This window comes from Pungitius pungitius, chromosome 19 (assembly GCF_949316345.1).
Source record: "Pungitius pungitius chromosome 19, fPunPun2.1, whole genome shotgun sequence".
Taxonomy (NCBI): Eukaryota; Metazoa; Chordata; class Actinopteri; order Perciformes; family Gasterosteidae; genus Pungitius; species Pungitius pungitius.
This window is the reverse complement of record NC_084918.1, coordinates 169,954-186,837: the sequence shown is the minus strand read 5'-3', so window position 1 is coordinate 186,837 and position 16,884 is coordinate 169,954. Positions and strand designations below refer to the sequence as shown.

The 16,884-nt window shown below is 42.1% G+C and overlaps 2 protein-coding genes across 4 annotated transcripts in view; both read left to right on the top strand.

Moving 5' to 3' along the window:
- Positions 1 to 5,395: 5,395 nt before the first annotated feature.
- On the top strand, positions 5,396 to 9,562 carry LOC119198732 (leucine-rich repeat-containing protein 30). The gene is made up of 8 exons (XM_037456191.2): positions 5,396 to 5,486; positions 6,215 to 6,534; positions 6,725 to 6,856; positions 7,458 to 7,571; positions 8,404 to 8,538; positions 8,648 to 8,781; positions 8,939 to 8,987; positions 9,060 to 9,562. Exons 2-8 carry the CDS (start codon positions 6,382 to 6,384, stop codon positions 9,210 to 9,212), a joined length of 870 nt encoding a protein of 289 aa, XP_037312088.2. The 5' UTR covers positions 5,396 to 5,486; positions 6,215 to 6,381; the 3' UTR covers positions 9,213 to 9,562.
- Positions 9,563 to 10,472: 910 nt separating this feature from the next.
- LOC119198384 (receptor-type tyrosine-protein phosphatase mu) overlaps positions 10,473 to 16,884 on the top strand; it is an 86,735-nt gene continuing 80,323 nt past the window's right edge. For all 3 annotated transcript variants that reach the window (XM_037455468.2, XM_037455466.2, XM_037455464.2), the window contains exon 1: positions 10,473 to 10,795. In XM_037455468.2, the coding sequence (XP_037311365.2) occupies positions 10,708 to 10,795 (88 nt within the window). In that variant the 5' untranslated portion in view covers positions 10,473 to 10,707. The remainder of the gene's footprint in view (positions 10,796 to 16,884) is intronic.

The following is a 16,884-nucleotide window of genomic DNA, read 5'->3' as shown; positions in this document are numbered from 1 at the left end:
GTGCTGTCCGTGCCATGACAAGTCTTATCAGTCTTTTCTCATACGTCCTCTTCTTAAAGAGACAGCACCACTCTGATCTCAATCTGCAGCTCAGAGGAATCAATATATTTTTGTGCCTCAGACGTCGATAAGAAGTTTAGCCGAGATTCAATCTGAGACCTTCCAGGTTCTTCAGAGGAACTTTTACTGAACATCTGTAACATAGTTTAAAACACCTTAAAAAGATTTAACAAACAAGAGAATTTAAATACATATCACTTTCTAAACCTTTAGAAATAAATCCAATGTGCAGAAAAGTGCTCCTGCTCAGGGAACATGAAGGAACCACAGTTAGTTCTTCAGGGGAGATGAAGGAATTACGGATCATCCTGTCAGGAGCACGAATGATGTCATCACCATCCATCCAATAATAGTCACTGAGGAACAACCCCTAATTGATCATTTGGATCCAACCAGTCATACCTGTTTCCATTTAATCTAGTCTCCTCATCAGTCCGTCCCTCTCCTGTATCTCGTCTTCATCTAGTCTTCAGCGTACTGTCAGGACTCGTACAAACATCACGTAGGCATAAAGGACGTCATGGCTGCCCGCCAACAGCAACTTGCTGGTGTCTTTGATGTCTCTTCAAAACCAACTGCTGTGAGACAAGAGACGAGCCGCGGCAAGGCTAACGTAAACTAGCAACGAGGACATAGGGAGGAGAGCAAGACAGGCAACAGAGAGCAAGACAGGCAACAGAGAGCAAGACAGGCATCAGAGAGCAAGACAGGCAACAGAGAGCAAGACAGGAAACAGAGAGCAAGACAGGCAACAGAGAGCAAGACAGGCAACAGAGAGCAAGACAGGAAACAGAGAGCAAGACAGGCATTAGAGAGCAAGACAGGCAACAGAGAGCAAGACAGGCAACAAAGAGCGAGCATCAGACTCACCTGGACAGGTAGACTCTCACAGTCGTGGGTCATTAGGAGGACAAACTGTTGACAGGAGGATCAGACACACCTGGGTTTACATGTGTTAGACCAACCCTTGGTTCAGCAAATTGGACCAGGACCAGGTTCAATGAGTTGGATCCGAAACGGGTTTAGTGTATCAGACCAGGATAGGGTTCATTGAGTCAGACCAGGACCAAGTTCGGAAGAGGACTAGATTCAATGAGTCGGAAGAGGACCAGGTTCAGTGAGTTGGACCAGAATTAGTTTGAAAGTGTGAATGAACGCTTTGAATTAGGTCAGTTATCAACAGGGTTAATGTTTTGCAGCAGGACCAGGTACAGTGTGAGGTTTCCTGTGACCAGGGAGTGGCAGCTGTTTCTTCTTTTGCTGTTTTGACAGAACAGGAAGTGGTTGTGGTTGAGTGAAGAAGAATGAAGTTTATCTTTGAAGAGATGAGAACAAGACCTACGAGTCCGGACCTGAGAGCCAGAGACAGTCAGTGAGGAGGGGGATGCTGACTCACTAAGGGTGTCTCACTGTTGGACCAGGTCTGACTGACCAACCCGGACCAGGTCTGGTCTCATGTGGATGAGGCCTGACTGAGGTATTTTACCAAATAATAATGATCATGGTTTCATCTCATTGTATTATTATATTTTTTTAAAGTAAACCGAACAGAAAAAGTTGCTAGGTTTTAATTTATGAAATCACAGAAAAAAATATAAAATACCAGATTTCTCTGGTTGTCAATGGAAAACGGTTGGCCAATCACAGTCCAGTGGGCGGGGCTAGGCGTCCGTCCTGCATCTGACACCACATACAATCTTAGTCAATAACTACATTATCTTTTATTAGTATTGGATTTTGATAATGAAGGGAATCAGAAAATAATCATCTAATAATCGTCATGTTTGAGGAAATTATTCAAACCATCTTGTCCTCTTCTTCTGTGTTAAAACACATTAAGTGTTTCAATTCTTCAGCAGAAGAAGAAACAAACAGATTAAAGGATTTAATTTTGAGTCAGAAAACAGAGATGGACACATTTCAGATTAGAGTGAGGAGGGCGATCACACACACACTAAAATATTTTCTGATGTTTCTAAACTGCTGTGAAGGTTTTACCTGCTAACGGAGTGAGAAGTCACATGATGGATGTTGTGTCTTTGTCCTCGTCACTGAACCACAGCAGGAATGTCACAAACACACACACACACACACACACACACACACACACACCACAGGACAGATTAGGTACTGATAGAATGACAGAAGAACAGTTGAAACACTGTTAAAATAAAATTAATTGAATTAATTTATATTTATTTTGTAAGAAATCGCAAATGTCTGTTCACAAGCAATATCCTCTAACCTTTGACCCTCTCATCTGAACAGACAAATCTCGCCAGAAGCATCGGGCTTGGTGCGATGTGTTCACCAGAAACAGGGAGGTTGAATTCCCCCCCGTGGCTGCAGGGGGAGACGGGGCGGCTTCCGCTAACAATCTGCTGTAACTAACTAACCCTGAACCAGGACTAAATATGAACCGGATCAAAGAGGAAAGTCAATCTTAAATGAGGTGAGTGTATCTGCTGCTGAGCTCATTCTAAAACTGAAGAAGATCAGATGAAACACTGCTAGGCCCAACTAGTCATCAAAGCAATTTGGACAAACAACTGTAAAACATTATTTAAAATGACCTCTCACCTTATGAGGGAAGAGCCTAAAATAAAATCCCCTAAATTGTAACTCATATTTTAGACGTTGTCATGGTGTCCCTTTATATTTACACAATTTAAAGTCCGCCACACTCAACCACTGACCAGGTGACCTCAGAGAGTCGCTGATGGGTCGGGGGTGGGGGGTGGGGGGCATTGTGAATGGAACCCCAGAAGAAGAACAGATGAAACGCTGTTATAACCACGGAAGAAGGACCGATGGTCAGACGTGGAGTCCGTCATGTGACATATGACGTTCATTCATTTGGTAGCTGGACGTGGACACAGTGTTGGGACACACGGCTTGTTGTGTTATTGGAGTTAATGAGCCAAAAACAACACACACACAGGTAACCTGAGAGCGTTGCACACACCTGGAAGCTCACCTGTACCTGTTAACTGTAAACACAGAAACACATCCGTCACTTTCTCCTTCAGTCCCAACGACATGACCCCTGTTCTTCAGAGATACTACTACTAGTACCACTACCACTACTACAGCATAATGCGTACTTCACTGGTAGAGGGGGTGGGGTATTAGAGGTGGGAGGGGGGTTCAGAGGTTGGGGCTTTAAAAGTCGGGGGGGCTCAGGGGAGCAGCTGGGTCAGACCACAGATACATTAGCACACATACATTAGCATAGCACTACCACAAGCATCAAAGTAGAAGATCAAAACCTCCAAAGTGACTTCAGAGCAGGTTCAGCTGTCCACATATATGGAATGTACTTCATGTACTTTGATCATCCGTACGTGTACTTTGGTGCACTCCGAGTACATTACTCGGGTACTTTGTGGTAGAAGTGGATTTTAAGCTGAATCGAAATAAATGACATGCAGACGACAAAGAATCATACAGGAAATATGAAATAAGATTCATCTTGTGAATGTTGAGGAGTCACAGGATCCTTCTCCTGCTGCTGCCTCATTGCCATTCTTCTCTTTATGGAGTCTGGTGCATCTGCCCCCCCCTTCAGATGGATCTGAAGAGTTTCTGCTTCCTCCAATTTAACGACTCTAAATTATCATTAAAACCATCTTCAACTTTTTCTTCACTGTCTATTCAGGAAGCTGTATGATGGAGCTTAACAAAGTATCTGAGTACCTTTACTCTGCCCTGGAGTACTAGTGCCTCGGTTTGTATCTTAACAGATTTTAAAATAGTTTGGCTGTATTAAAGTATTTTTTTTCATAGTGTGGCATTAGTAGTTTAAATATTAAAGTAATTTAACAGAGTGGATTAAATACTTTTACTCTGACAGAGTATTTCTTACATTGTGGTTTTAGTGCTTTCACTAAGACAGTAATAGTATTTTTCAGTCGGTGCTGCAGCGCCACCTGCTGGCACAGCTGGCACAGGTTGAAGTTGTTTATAAAAAAAAAAAGACAAAAATGTAAAAAAATGACAAATTAGAAGAGATCATAACGTACGACAATACAATACTTTATGAGGTGTTAGTATTATTTATTTAAAAATATATATTTTTCCAAAATAGAGAAGTCTTTTTTGTCTCTGACATCAAATAGTTGAACAAACGACTTTCGGTTATCGGACTGAAGGAGGTGATATGTTCACCTCTACTGGAGAAGTAGTACTGTGATACTGTAGTACTGAGGTACTGTGGTTCAATGGTACTGTGATACTGTAGTACTGAGGTACCGTTGTACCATGGTACTGTGATACTGTAGTACAGATCTACTGTGACAATATTGTACTGTGATACTGTAGTACTGAGGTACTCCACTACTAAGGTAGTGTGTTATTGTGATACCGTGGAACTGTGGTACTGTTGTAGTGTGATATTATGATGTAGTACTGTGGTACTTCTCATTATCTTAAATAACAACATAAAAACAAACATCCGAATCCAACACCAAACTTTTCTGCCAAAGTAATTGTACATCGTCATTCATGACAAGGTACTTGTACTTTACTTGAGTACCTTTTACTTCTCCTCCACTACATCTCAGATTTATATACACAGCGAAATTCATAGTGTTAATTTTCCAGTTTTGGGCAAAAGTGTTGAAGTGCAGAGTTGAAATCACACTTTACGAAAGAGTTGGAGTCATCATCCAGTGTCAAGATCCGATTCATTTAGTAGAGTTTAAATAACTCTTTGATATGATTGAAATGTAACTGTACAGTGTCACACTTCTTGGGATCAGGCGTATCTCCATGTACTGTGGCGCATGGATTGCAGAGCGAGTGATGGGAACCATGAGGTTGTTGGATCGAGCCCTGGCTGCTCCATGTTCCATGTCAAAGGGTCCCTGAGCCACACTGCTCCGTGGGCTAAAATGTAATCACCATGTGTTAAAAATGCAATGTGAGTTACTTTAGCTAAATGACGTTGTATTTAACAATAAGCTGATTTATTTTTGACACTTATTCCAAGTTAAATTGTTAACACTTCGTTGAGTGTTGATTTAACACTGACAAGATTGGGACAATATAAACACCAGTTTAGAGTTAAAATTGAATCTCAGAGAGTCAATTTAACTCTCTGAAATTTGCTGTGTACTGTACTTTATACTGGGATGTATTTTTACTTTAGTACTTTATCCACAGTAGATCACAGAACCTCATTGGTGTCAGATGACTGACAGCAGCAGCTGTGTGTATCAGTGTATGTGTGTGTGTCTACGGTGAGAACTCGTTGTCCTTCACTCTTTTCCTCAAATAGATTCTCTGTCTATAAATTCAGAGCTGGATGTTGTTCTCTCTAAGTATAACTCAGTCAGTCCGTCACATTCTCACCTCATCAATGGCCTGATCAGTCAGCGATCACATGACTTCTATTTCACATCTTACTGGACAACCACATTCAACAGGTAAGCGTCAGAGGTATGAAATCTATTCAACGTGACAGGTGTTACAGCTGTTGCAGCTGTTGCTCTTTTCTGCAAGAGAATGACCACCTGGTTCCTACCTGAGCTTCAGTGAAACTCTGCCTGTTAAGAATCAGAATCAGAAGCCATTTAGTGCCACATATTTTACACATAGAGGAATTTGACTTGACGTCCAGCAGGATGAGGTCAGAGGAGAGCCGATGGTGGTGCATGCGATGGTGGCGCATGCGATGGTGGTCCATGCGATGGTGGTGCATGCGATGGTGGTGCATGCGATGGTGGTGCATGGAGTAGCGAGGTGCGCTGGGGGCTGCAAAGTTGGCGGTTTGGATCCCAGCCGCTCCATGTCAAAGTCTCCCTGAGCAAGACATCCAACCCCCAATTGCTCCCCATGCAAGATGATTTGCATGGGTTATAATGCAATGTAAGTCACTTTGGATGAAAGTGTCAGCTAAATGACTTGTAATGAGAGAGAGAGGTGGCTCTAGCAATGTGGAATCCGTGATGGAGTATTTGGGTCAATAAGACCAACTGCTGATGGAAAAAAACTGCTACCTGTTCAAGTACTCTTCATACTACCTGTTCAGGTACTCTTTATACTACCTGTTGAGGTACTCATATACTACCTGCTTAAGTACTCTGTCTCTCCCCGCTGTTATCTTCTCAGGTACTCGGTTCTCAACCTGATCAGGTACTTTGTTCTCTTACAGGAACTTATCTGATCCAAGGAGACTGTTTGATTCTGCACACTTGGATGGGAGTTCCTGGAAACATCTGGGCATTTATAACAACTTGTGTGAGCAGCAGAAAAATATCTGGTGTGGAGTTTGAGGAGTGATCTGCTCAGGAGGAAGTAGACAAGGAGGTGGCGGGGTAAATGGGAGGAGCTATATGTAAACAGGAGGGGAAGGGGGAAAAGAGGAGGATCCAGGTGAGGGACAACAGCCTGACGTCATCAGACAGAATCCGTTGCTTCACCTTGAGACAGTTTGGGTTCAACGTCCTGAGTTTGTCTCGCAGAGGAATAAAGGTAAAACAAACTAAAACTGTGATGTCATCAGTGACTGATTAGCTTCAGCCTTGTGAGTGTGCCACGAGAAACTCTAGATGGGTTCTACATCTTCCTTAGGAACATGAAAGTAGAAGGGTTTCCTCAGCTGTCCCCAGGGGAAGAACCCTCTGTGGTTCTAAACCTAAAATGAGTCCCTCTTCTCCTACAGGACCTCCCAGATGAGCTATGGGAGCTGTCAGAGTTGGAGAAGCTGAATCTGTCTCTGAACAGCCTGAAGGTTCTCCCTCCTCAGCTGGCTCTGCTCTCTAACCTGGTGGTTCTCAACCTGTGGGGGAACCAGGTCAGCCTCCACCAGCCCCAGTCAGGAGGTTATTAGACATTAGAATAACAAAGTAAATAAAGATATGAAGAAGGAAGTAAAGATCCCAGTAAAAAACAAATACCTGAAAAGAGACTTGTTGGTAAAGAGGTTCCTCAAGGTTCTGTTCTGGGTCCATTAACATCTGCACTATTCATCAACACTGAATAACATTTACTAAAATAATGTACTTAAATTCACATTTGAGATACTTGTACTTTATGCTACTTTCAATTTCAATTTAAGTAGTCCAACACTAATTTAACTAAAAGTGTTACTCCACGGACAAGGACAAACTCATCTTTATACAGCTGGCTTTACAGGTTACATTTTGTCAGTGAGACCCTGAGCAAGGCAGTGCCCTCCTCCTCCTCCTTCTCCTCCTCCTAACCCTCCTCCTCCTTTGGATGAATAAAGATCCCACTTTAATCCACCAGGATCCAGTTACTCTCCTCCGTCTCTTCTTAACCCTAAACACATTCATTCTTTATTTATTGTGATATTTGATGACATGTTGATGATGTGTATCATTGTTGTTGTTGTTGTTGTTTTTGTTGTTGTTGTTGTTGTTATTTGTGTGCAGCTCAGCAGCCTGCCAGCAGAGATTGGTCAGCTGAGGAGACTCAGAGTTTTGTTTGCCTACAGAAACCGACTGAGTGAAGTTCCTGAAGAGCTGGGGGCCTGTACACAACTGGAGGTGAATACTACTGAGAGTAATATTGAGAATACTACTGAGAGTACTACAGAAAGGACTTCTGAAAGGACTACTGAAAATACTACTGAGAGAATAATAATAATAGTGCATTTTATTTCTAAAGCCCATTTCAGTGCCAAGAATCACAGAGCTCCGCAGATCTATAATATAATATCATTGTTTTTAAACAGCTGACAAAAAGAGGCCTAAATACAACGTTCTTTAAGTTCAATATCTGGACGTGGTCCAGTCCCCCATGGGTGGAGCTTTGGATGGAAGTTTGGGTGGAGCATTGGGTGGAGCATGGGATGGAGCTTGGTGTGGAGCATTGGGTGGAGCATTGGGTGGAGCTTTGGATGGAGCATTGGGTGGAGCTTGGTGTGGAGCATTGGGTGGAGCATTGGGTGGAGCATGGGATGGAGCATTGGGTGGAGCTTGGTGTGGAGCATTGGGTGGAGCTTTGGATGGAACTTGGCGTGGAGCTTGGTGTTGTGGACCTGGAGGAGCGAGCTGCTTGTGGATCTGAGGGTGCTGGTGGAGGATCGAGGGTAACGAGTTCTCAGGGAGGTGCATGTCCATTGATGCATTGATGGGTGAGTAGTAGGACTTTGTGGTCCATCTGGGATGAGACAGGGAGCCAGTGTAGTGAGAGTAGGATGGGTGTTATGGTCTCATATTCCCTCTCATCAGGATCCTGGCAGCGCTGTTTGAAAACTACTGAGAGTACTATATTGTACTACCGAGAATACTACTGAGAATACATCTGAGAGTACTACTGAGAATATTTCCACATGACAACACACTGAAGACACACATCTGAACTTCTGTCTATCAGGTTCTTAGCTTGAACAACAACCAGCTCTCTTCCCTTCCTGAGTCGCTCTCCAAGCTGACCCGCCTTAGGAAGCTCAACCTCAGCCAGAACCACATGGCCCTCCTGCCAGGGTGCATATACAACATGAAAGCTCTGGTGAGTCCATTTCACCTTTAACAGTTGGTCAGAACCTCCACGGGTCTCTGGTCTAGTTCCCCTGGTGAGGGCCAGAGAGTAAGATGGATCACCTTCTCTGTATCTGCAGGTGTTCCTCCATCTGGCATGTAACTGTCTGGAGAACCTGGCGGAGAAGATCCAGAATCTGGCGGAGCTCAAGATTCTCATTGTGGAGGGAAACAGCCTTCACTCTCTGCCAAAGGCCCTGTGCTGTCTCACCAGGTAACACCACCTGATCAGGTAACTCTATCCAGATAACATTTTATCAGATGACATCATCTAACCAGCTGACACATCACCCGGTAACACCACCTCCACCTGCCAAAACACTGAGGTGGCCCTTCACTGATCCTCTCTCACCTGGTTTGACCTCTCTCAGGCTGGAGCTCCTGAATCTGGACTTTAACGACATTAAAGACGTCCCACAGGTAAAAGGTTGAATCATCACAGACACTCTGGTGTTGTTGTTATTGATTAAATCAGTAACATATGCTTCTCAGGAGTTGCACCTGTTGTCTCACCTGGAGAAGCTGGCCTGCCATCCTCTGGACAAAGGACTTCACATCGTTCATAACCCACTGATAAAACCTGTGAAGGAGGTGCTGGAGGGTGGGGGGCTCAGCGCCCTGTTCGATTACCTGAGGGCGGGTTAGAGCTCCGGTCCCCTTCTGTAATGACCTGAGGCGTGGGGGTGGGGCCTTCTAAACACCTGAGAGCAGGCTGTAGGTGGAGCTTATTAACCACCTGACATCCATACATCGGTCTGGGGAGGGTGTGTTAGCAGCTTATAGGTAGGGGCGGGGCTTGTTATGTGACTTAGAACTTGGTGTGTGTAAAAGATGTAGATGCTTTGAGGGTGAAAATGATGCAGCAGAAGTTTTAGACGATTTTAAAGATATTTGGTTTTGTATAATAATAATAATAGTGACATCATTCTGGACTCATATGCAGTATTCCTGCGATATTTGGTCGGTTGAGCATCACAGGATCCAAGAGTATCAGAATTGGGGAACATTGTTACAATATAAAAAATGATAATGTATTATTCCTATCATTATTATGAATTATAATAACTTAAATAAAAGTAATCTTCATCATCAGGCTTTCATATCTCACATTGTCCAGCAGGTGACAGCTCAGAGTAACAAATGAAAAAACCTTTCTTCACTGAAGCAGCACATAAAGCACACACATCACATGAACAAGCAAACACACACAAAACAAACAAATACAACCAAAGCACACAAATAAACAAACACACAAGTTCTTTTCAAAGGCTGGAGCTGAAATGACTCAGAGCTCATTGTTTGACAAAGAGACTTCTGAAGGTAAGAGATGACTTGGTGCCACATGGGTCCAACGCAGTGCCTCCTGCAAGCCAGAAGCCTTTGGAAGATAGGAACAACAACATAGAGAGGAACATCAGTTGCATTAATCTAAGTAACCGTAACAGTGAGGAGTTTTGTTCTGTTTGACATGGATCAATTAGACCAGCAGGTGGCAGCATTGTCTCCACCCTTCTCGGTCTAAAGCTTTGATTTGATTTGATTAAAGGAACCTTTAATTCTTTTAGTCTTTAATGTGACAAACCTAAACTTTAATACAATAACGGGTTGATTTAGGTCTTACTAAATATGCTGTCAGATGAATGTTACAAGCTCATATGCAAATAAAAATATCACACGAATAGATCTTAAAATTAAAAATTCACAACTGCATAATGAAATATAAAAGTTTATTATCAGTGATTATCAACAAATTGTAATAACTAATAGGTTGTATATTTTAATTAGAAATTCAGAGGAAAACTCTCTCTCTCTCTCTCTCTCTCTCTCTCTCTCTCTCTTTCTTTGCCCCCCAAACGTCTCTCGCCCCCTGTGACGTCAGCGGCTGCTCGGTAAACGGAGTCAGTCTCTCTCCGGTCCGAAGAGAAACGGAGGGACAAAAACAGGCGAGAACCCGGACAGAGTGAAGAGGGCCAACCCGCCCGTCTGTCTGTCTGCCTGTCTGTCTCCTGCCTGCCTGTCTCCTGTCTCCTGTCTTCTGTCTTCTGTGTGAGTGCGTGAGAGCCGCAGAAGAAGAGGAGGAAGAAGAAGTCGGGAGTTGGCTCTACTTTTCCCTCTCGCTCCGGAGGGGCTCGGTGTGAAAATGGAGCGGACCAGAACTTTCCTGATCTCCGCGTCCCTCGCGCTGGTTTCACTGGGACTAACGGGCGCGTGGGCGGACACCTTCAAAGGTAAGCGGAAACGAAGGGGGACCGGGTTCTGGGGCAAAGGGGGTCCGGGTCTACCCGAGGGAGAGGGGGGGGGGGATGTCGGCGGGGGGGGGGGGGGGGGATGTCGGCATCTAAGTTTCCAGCAGAAAATCTCCTCCTCTTCCTCTTCACTTCTTCTTCTCTTCTGACCGGTAAAACGAACTAAAGCAAAACCCAACTTTTATTGAGACTCCAAGTACTATACTACTAATAATACTGTAGGAGGAATACTGCTAATAAAGAAATACTGCAAATGAGGAAATACTGAGAAACAAATACTGCAAAGGAAACCGTTAAATCCATCAAATATAGAGAGTGGAACCCAGTAGAGTAGATCCCAGTAGAACCCTGTATAGTAGAACCCAGTAGAGTAGAACCCTGTATAGTAGAACCCAGTAGTGTGGAACCCAGAATAAACCAGTATAGTAGAATCTAGTAGCTGGAACCTAGTGGAACCCAGTAGAATAGAACCCAGAAGAACCCAGAATAGTAGAACGTAATAGCTGGACCCTAGTAGAATCCAGTTGAGTAGAACCATGTATAGTAGAACCCAGTATAGTAGAACCTAGTAGCTGGAACCTAGTAGAACCCTGTAGAGTAGAACCCAGCATGGAGTGAAAGACGATGTTTCTCATCGAACTGCATTCGAGTTCTGCTTCATGGATCGTTGTTTAGTAAAGACGCAGGAGATGTGTGTTTTTGTACAACAGCTAGTAGAGACGCAGTAGATGTGTGTTTTTGTACAACAAACAGTAGAGACGTATTAGATGTGTGTTTTTGTACAACAAACAGTAGAGACGCATTAGATGTGTGTTTTTGTACAACAGCTAGTAGAGACGCAGTTGTTTTTTTGTACGACAGTAGAGACGCAGTAGATGTGTGTTTTTGTACAACAGATAGTAGAGGCACAGTAGGTGTACTACCGAATGTAGTACTCGTATATGACAGCGTTGTATGTGTTTTATTGTAATAAATAATTGACCAATGATAAGTAGTATGTGAGATGAGAGAGTTTTTGTACTGGCATTTCTTCAGTACTGCAGTACTGCTCTGGTTCTGCTGACGGATTCTCCGTGTTCTGATGATGATGATGATGATGTTGAGGATTCAGTCAGCTGTTGTCCCTTTGGTCACCTGATGGGGGCAGTAGTACTTACAGTATAATATATATATATATATATATATTATAAGATATATATTATATGATTTAATTATTACATGATATGATATACATCTTCATCATCATTTATTGATCTACCAAATAATCCTTATCCTTTTATATATTATCATTTATTAGACAATATATTATGCAATTTATCATATAATATACATCATGTAATATAAGTCATACAATAATATTGATGTATAATATATGATGTTTTCCCTAGGTGTACATCTCCAGGGGGGGGGGGGTGTAATAGTCAGCCAAAGCCAACCTGTCTGAACGGGCAGTAATAGTCCGGCAAACCGGGGGGGCTGCTGACCGGAGGGGGGGGGGGGAGATCACACGCACATATTTGCGTTATATTTGTAATTGTAATTTCTGTTACAATGGTAGGGGAAACACTGGATGTATATTGTACATCATGCAATAAACATGTAATATATTACATATATTAATAATATAAATACATCTGGACTGTGCATGCACTGGCTTGAGAAGATCTTTTTTTCGATTATTTTTCTTTAGTAACTCATTGTGTTTCTGTAGAAAGCAAAAAATATGAATATGAATACTTTGGATTCAAATCTGTGGATTTTACCTTAATTAATCAACAACTTAAATTCCTAAAATGGAACCTTGTCAATATGAAGAGGTTCTGCTTGTCCTTTTGTTCCTAAGGAGGAATCAGGAATCAGGAAACGTTTATTGCCATCATATGTTGGACATACATAGAAATTGTCTTGGCGGTTGGTGCATGACGGAAGACAGAACAATAATGACAACATAGTGCAGCAATAAGATGAAAATAAAAGTATAATAAAATATATGCTATGGGTTAGAACCATATCAATATGAAGACGTTCTGGTGGTTGTCGTGTTCCTAAAGAGGAACCTTATCAATGTGATGTGTATGTGTGTATTCAAAGATCATTTAGGAGTTGAATTGATTTTTAAATACCAGTACAGGCACCTGACATCAACATCTTTCACTCAGTCTTTATGAACCAATGACGGACATTTAAAACACGGTTGGGATTATCGATGAGGTTCATAATGTCGAATGATTTGACTTTACTGAAGCAAACAGCATAAACAATAACAAATACTGTGCAATGCCTTTGAGTCTCTTTGTTGTGAATTAAGTCTGTAGTGGGTTTGAGTCTCTTTGTAGTGAATGAAGTCTGTAGTGGGTTTGAGTCTCTTTGTTGTGAATTAAGTCTGTAGTGGGTTTGAGTCTCTTTGTTGTGAATTAAGTCTGTAGTGGGTTTGAGTCTCTTTGTAGTGAATGAAGTCTGTAGTGGGTTTGAGTCTCTTTGTTGTGAATTAAGTCTGTAGTGGGTTTGAGTCTCTTTGCAGTGACCATAAGTCTGTAGTGGGTTTGAGTCTCTTTGCAGTGACCATAAGTCTGTAGTGGGTTTGAGTCTCTTTGTTGTGAATTAAGTCTGTAGTGGGTTTGAGTCTCTTTGTTGTGAATTAAGTCTGTAGTGGGTTTGAGTCTCTTTGTAGTGAATTAAGTCTGTAGTGGGTTTGAGTCTCTTTGTAGTGAATGAAGTCTGTAGTGGGTTTGAGTCTCTTTGTTGTGAATTAAGTCTGTAGTGGGTTTGAGTCTCTTTGCAGTGACCATAAGTCTGTAGTGGGTTTGAGTCTCTTTGCAGTGACCATAAGTCTGTAGTGGGTTTGAGTCTCTTTGTAGTGAGTGACGTCTGTAGTGGGTTTGAGTCTCTTTGTAGTGAATGAAGTCTGTAGTGGGTTTCAGTCTCTTTGCAGTGACCATAAGTCTGTAGTGGGTTTGAGTCTGTTTGCAGTGAATTAAGTCTGTCGTGGGTTTGAGTCTTGTTGTAGTGAATTAAGTCTGTAGTGGGTTTGAGTCTCTTTGTAGTGAATGAAGTCTGTAGTGGGTTTGAGTCTCTTTGTAGTGAATTAAGTCTGTAGTGGGTTTGAGTCTCTTTGTTGTGAATGAAGTCTGTCGTGGGTTTGAGTCTCTTTGTAGTGACCATAAGTCTGTAGTGGGTTTGAGTCTCTTTGTAGTGAATGAAGTCTGTCGTGGGTTTGAGTCTCTTTGCAGTGACCATAAGTCTGTAGTGGGTTTGAGTCTCTTTGCAGTGACCATAAGTCTGTAGTGGGTTTGAGTCTCTTTGTTGTGAATGAAGTCTGTCGTGGGTTTGAGTCTCTTTGTAGTGACCATAAGTCTGTAGTGGGTTTGAGTCTCTTTGTAGTGAATGAAGTCTGTAGTGGGTTTGAGTCTCTTTGTAGTGAATGAAGTCTGTAGTGGGTTTGAGTCTCTTTGCAGTGACCATAAGTCTGTAGTGGGTTTGAGTCTCTTTGTAGTGAATGAAGTCTGAAGTGGGTTTGAGTCTCTTTGCAGTGACCATAAGTCTGTAGTGGGTTTCAGTCTCTTTGTAGTGAATGAAGTCTGAAGTGGGTTTGAGTCTCTTTGTAGTGACCATAAGTCTGTAGTGGGTTTGAGTCTCTTTGTAGTGAATGAAGTCTGTAGTGGGTTTGAGTCTCTTTGTAGTGAATGAAGTCTGTAGTGGGTTTGAGTCTCTTTGCAGTGACCATAAGTCTGTAGTGGGTTTGAGTCTCTTTGTAGTGAATGAAGTCTGTAGTGGGTTTGAGTCTCTTTGCAGTGACCATAAGTCTGTAGTGACATTGAGTCATTTTGCAGTTGCTTTGAGTAGGGCTGCCAGGATATCGCATTTTTGTTGTGCGATTATTGCACCAAAATATATTGCGATATGCAATATTATTGCAATTAAAATATACCCTAAATAAATAAAACAAAATAAATAATAAGTGCAAGGGACTTGGAGCGGGTGAAGCATCGGGCTCGAGAGCAGAGCTTCTGCCTCTTCAGAGAAACCCAAGGATCTGTGTGTACGCCGCTTAAGCCCCGCCTCCGCTGACCTGCAATTAGATGTAAAATGAGTGTGCGATATGTCCATTTATCGCACACTGCGACTTTGAGGCTCTTTTTAATCAACTTTGGATCCTTTGGAGTCTTTGTTGTTTTTTTGTATGTATTTGAAGTAGTTTCGTGTCCCTTTGTGGTTCTGTGGGGCTTCATTGCATTAAAATGTTCCAGAACCTTAACACTGGGCACAGATGGAGAGAGGTGTCTTTAATTAGTGCACTAGTGTTAACTCAGCAACACAAACCCACTGTAACACGCACTATGCCACACACACACACACACACACACACATTCCCTGATGACCTGGTGTGTCCTGGTTCAGGACTGTCGCTGAATCAGGACTTTACCATTTTCCCCTGTGTGTGTGTGTGTGTGTGTGTGTGTTTTACAGTGTGAATGCGTGTTCAGGTGCAGTCAGCTCTTTGTTTTGTCTTGTCAGGGTTTTGATGAAGCTCACAGATTAAACACACAGTGAAGTCAACGAAGTGTTTGTGTAGCAGTGTAGACTTGTGTGTGTAAGTGTAGTTGTGTTGAAGTGTGTGTATATCAGTGCGTTTATTATCTCTCCACAAACCTCTGAGACTTCCTACATCTCTCCTCTCGCTCAACGAGTTTAGAACATTTAGATAACAATGATATGTGATGAACATGATAAAAGTGATATTTATTATACAGGTCTAACAAGTGTTTAACAATGATTCTATTTACTGTCCATCATCCAGACAACATAAATGAGCCTAATTGTAATTGACACAATGACCTCAGTCATAGTCAAGTCAAGCTGGTAACCATGACGAAGTTAACCAAATTATTATTAGAGGAAACAATAGGGGCATTTTTTGCCAGTGATTATATCTCTTTATTATAATTTTGCCCTTTGCCTTTGTGTATTTCTGACGCTGTTTTAATATATACATTTGAAAGTTAGGATGATGTTTTCTTTTGTTACACTGTTGTGGTCATTTAATATCGCTTTATACATATATATAAATTATATCCGATACTATGCTTAAATGATTTGTACTATAACTATATATGTATAAATATGTATACAAATCTATAAACATAAATACATTTAGATTTTTCTTGTTCTTATTATTTAACAATAAAACTAATCATATTTTCAAATGAATTAGCCATTTGTCGTGTGATTCATATTAATACATATTTTTATGTTCATCTCTGTTTCCAGAATTTACACTCGTTTGCAGAGAAATAAAAACAACAAAATAATAATAATAATAGGAAATAAAACGGTGCAATGATCCAAAGCATTGCTTCTATACTAATTACTGTTTATATAAATACATGTGAATAATATGATAATGGTCTACCGATTAAATAAAGATGTATATATAATATATAGACAACATATCACGGGGGACATATTTTACTTCCTTCATTGTGAAGAGAAATCCTTTGATTATTATCTGATGGGTAATTTAAATGATGTCACATTAATCTCCATCCACCCCCTTGGATCCCTCGGTTCTCTCATCTCCCACTTTCGCTTTCATGCTTCATGTTTGTATTTCGGTCATTTTAAAAAATGCATAAAATCTTTGTCTTCTTTAATCTCCTCACAAATCCACATCTGATCTGAATGATCTGCAGCAGCACAAGCAGCAAAGTTCCTCTCCTTAACAAAGCAGGACTTCCTCTCCGTGTCCTTTGTGCACGTTGTGGGTCGGATTAGCGGCGTTAGCGGAAGGATCGCCGGCGGGCCGAGGCGCTGCTCGTGGCCTCTGGGATTAACGAGCCGCCTTCAGACGCAGCGCCTGCAAACCCAGCGGGGATTAAAGCGGCCGGATTAAGGCTCCTTTTGTTTAACAAGTGAGATGAGATAGAAGCCGAGGAGGAGGATTCGTGTCCCTGGCAGCACACACACGGGGAGGCTGGTGTCTCCCGCGGTCCCTGAACTCCCCACGGGACGCTCTCACTGTTTACTCTCTAATTCTTCAGATGCTCGAGGTCACACGGTGACACCGAGATTTA

Coding starts and splice junctions, on each gene's coding strand:
- LOC119198732 (XM_037456191.2), top strand. CDS start 6,382: ATGGGAGGAGCTATATGTAAACAGGAGGGGAAGGGGGAAAAGAGGAGG. Junction 6,535..6,724: donor TGTCTCGCAGAGGAATAAAG/GTAAAACAAACT, acceptor CTTCTCCTACAG/GACCTCCCAGATGAGCTATG. Junction 6,857..7,457: donor TCAACCTGTGGGGGAACCAG/GTCAGCCTCCAC, acceptor ATTTGTGTGCAG/CTCAGCAGCCTGCCAGCAGA.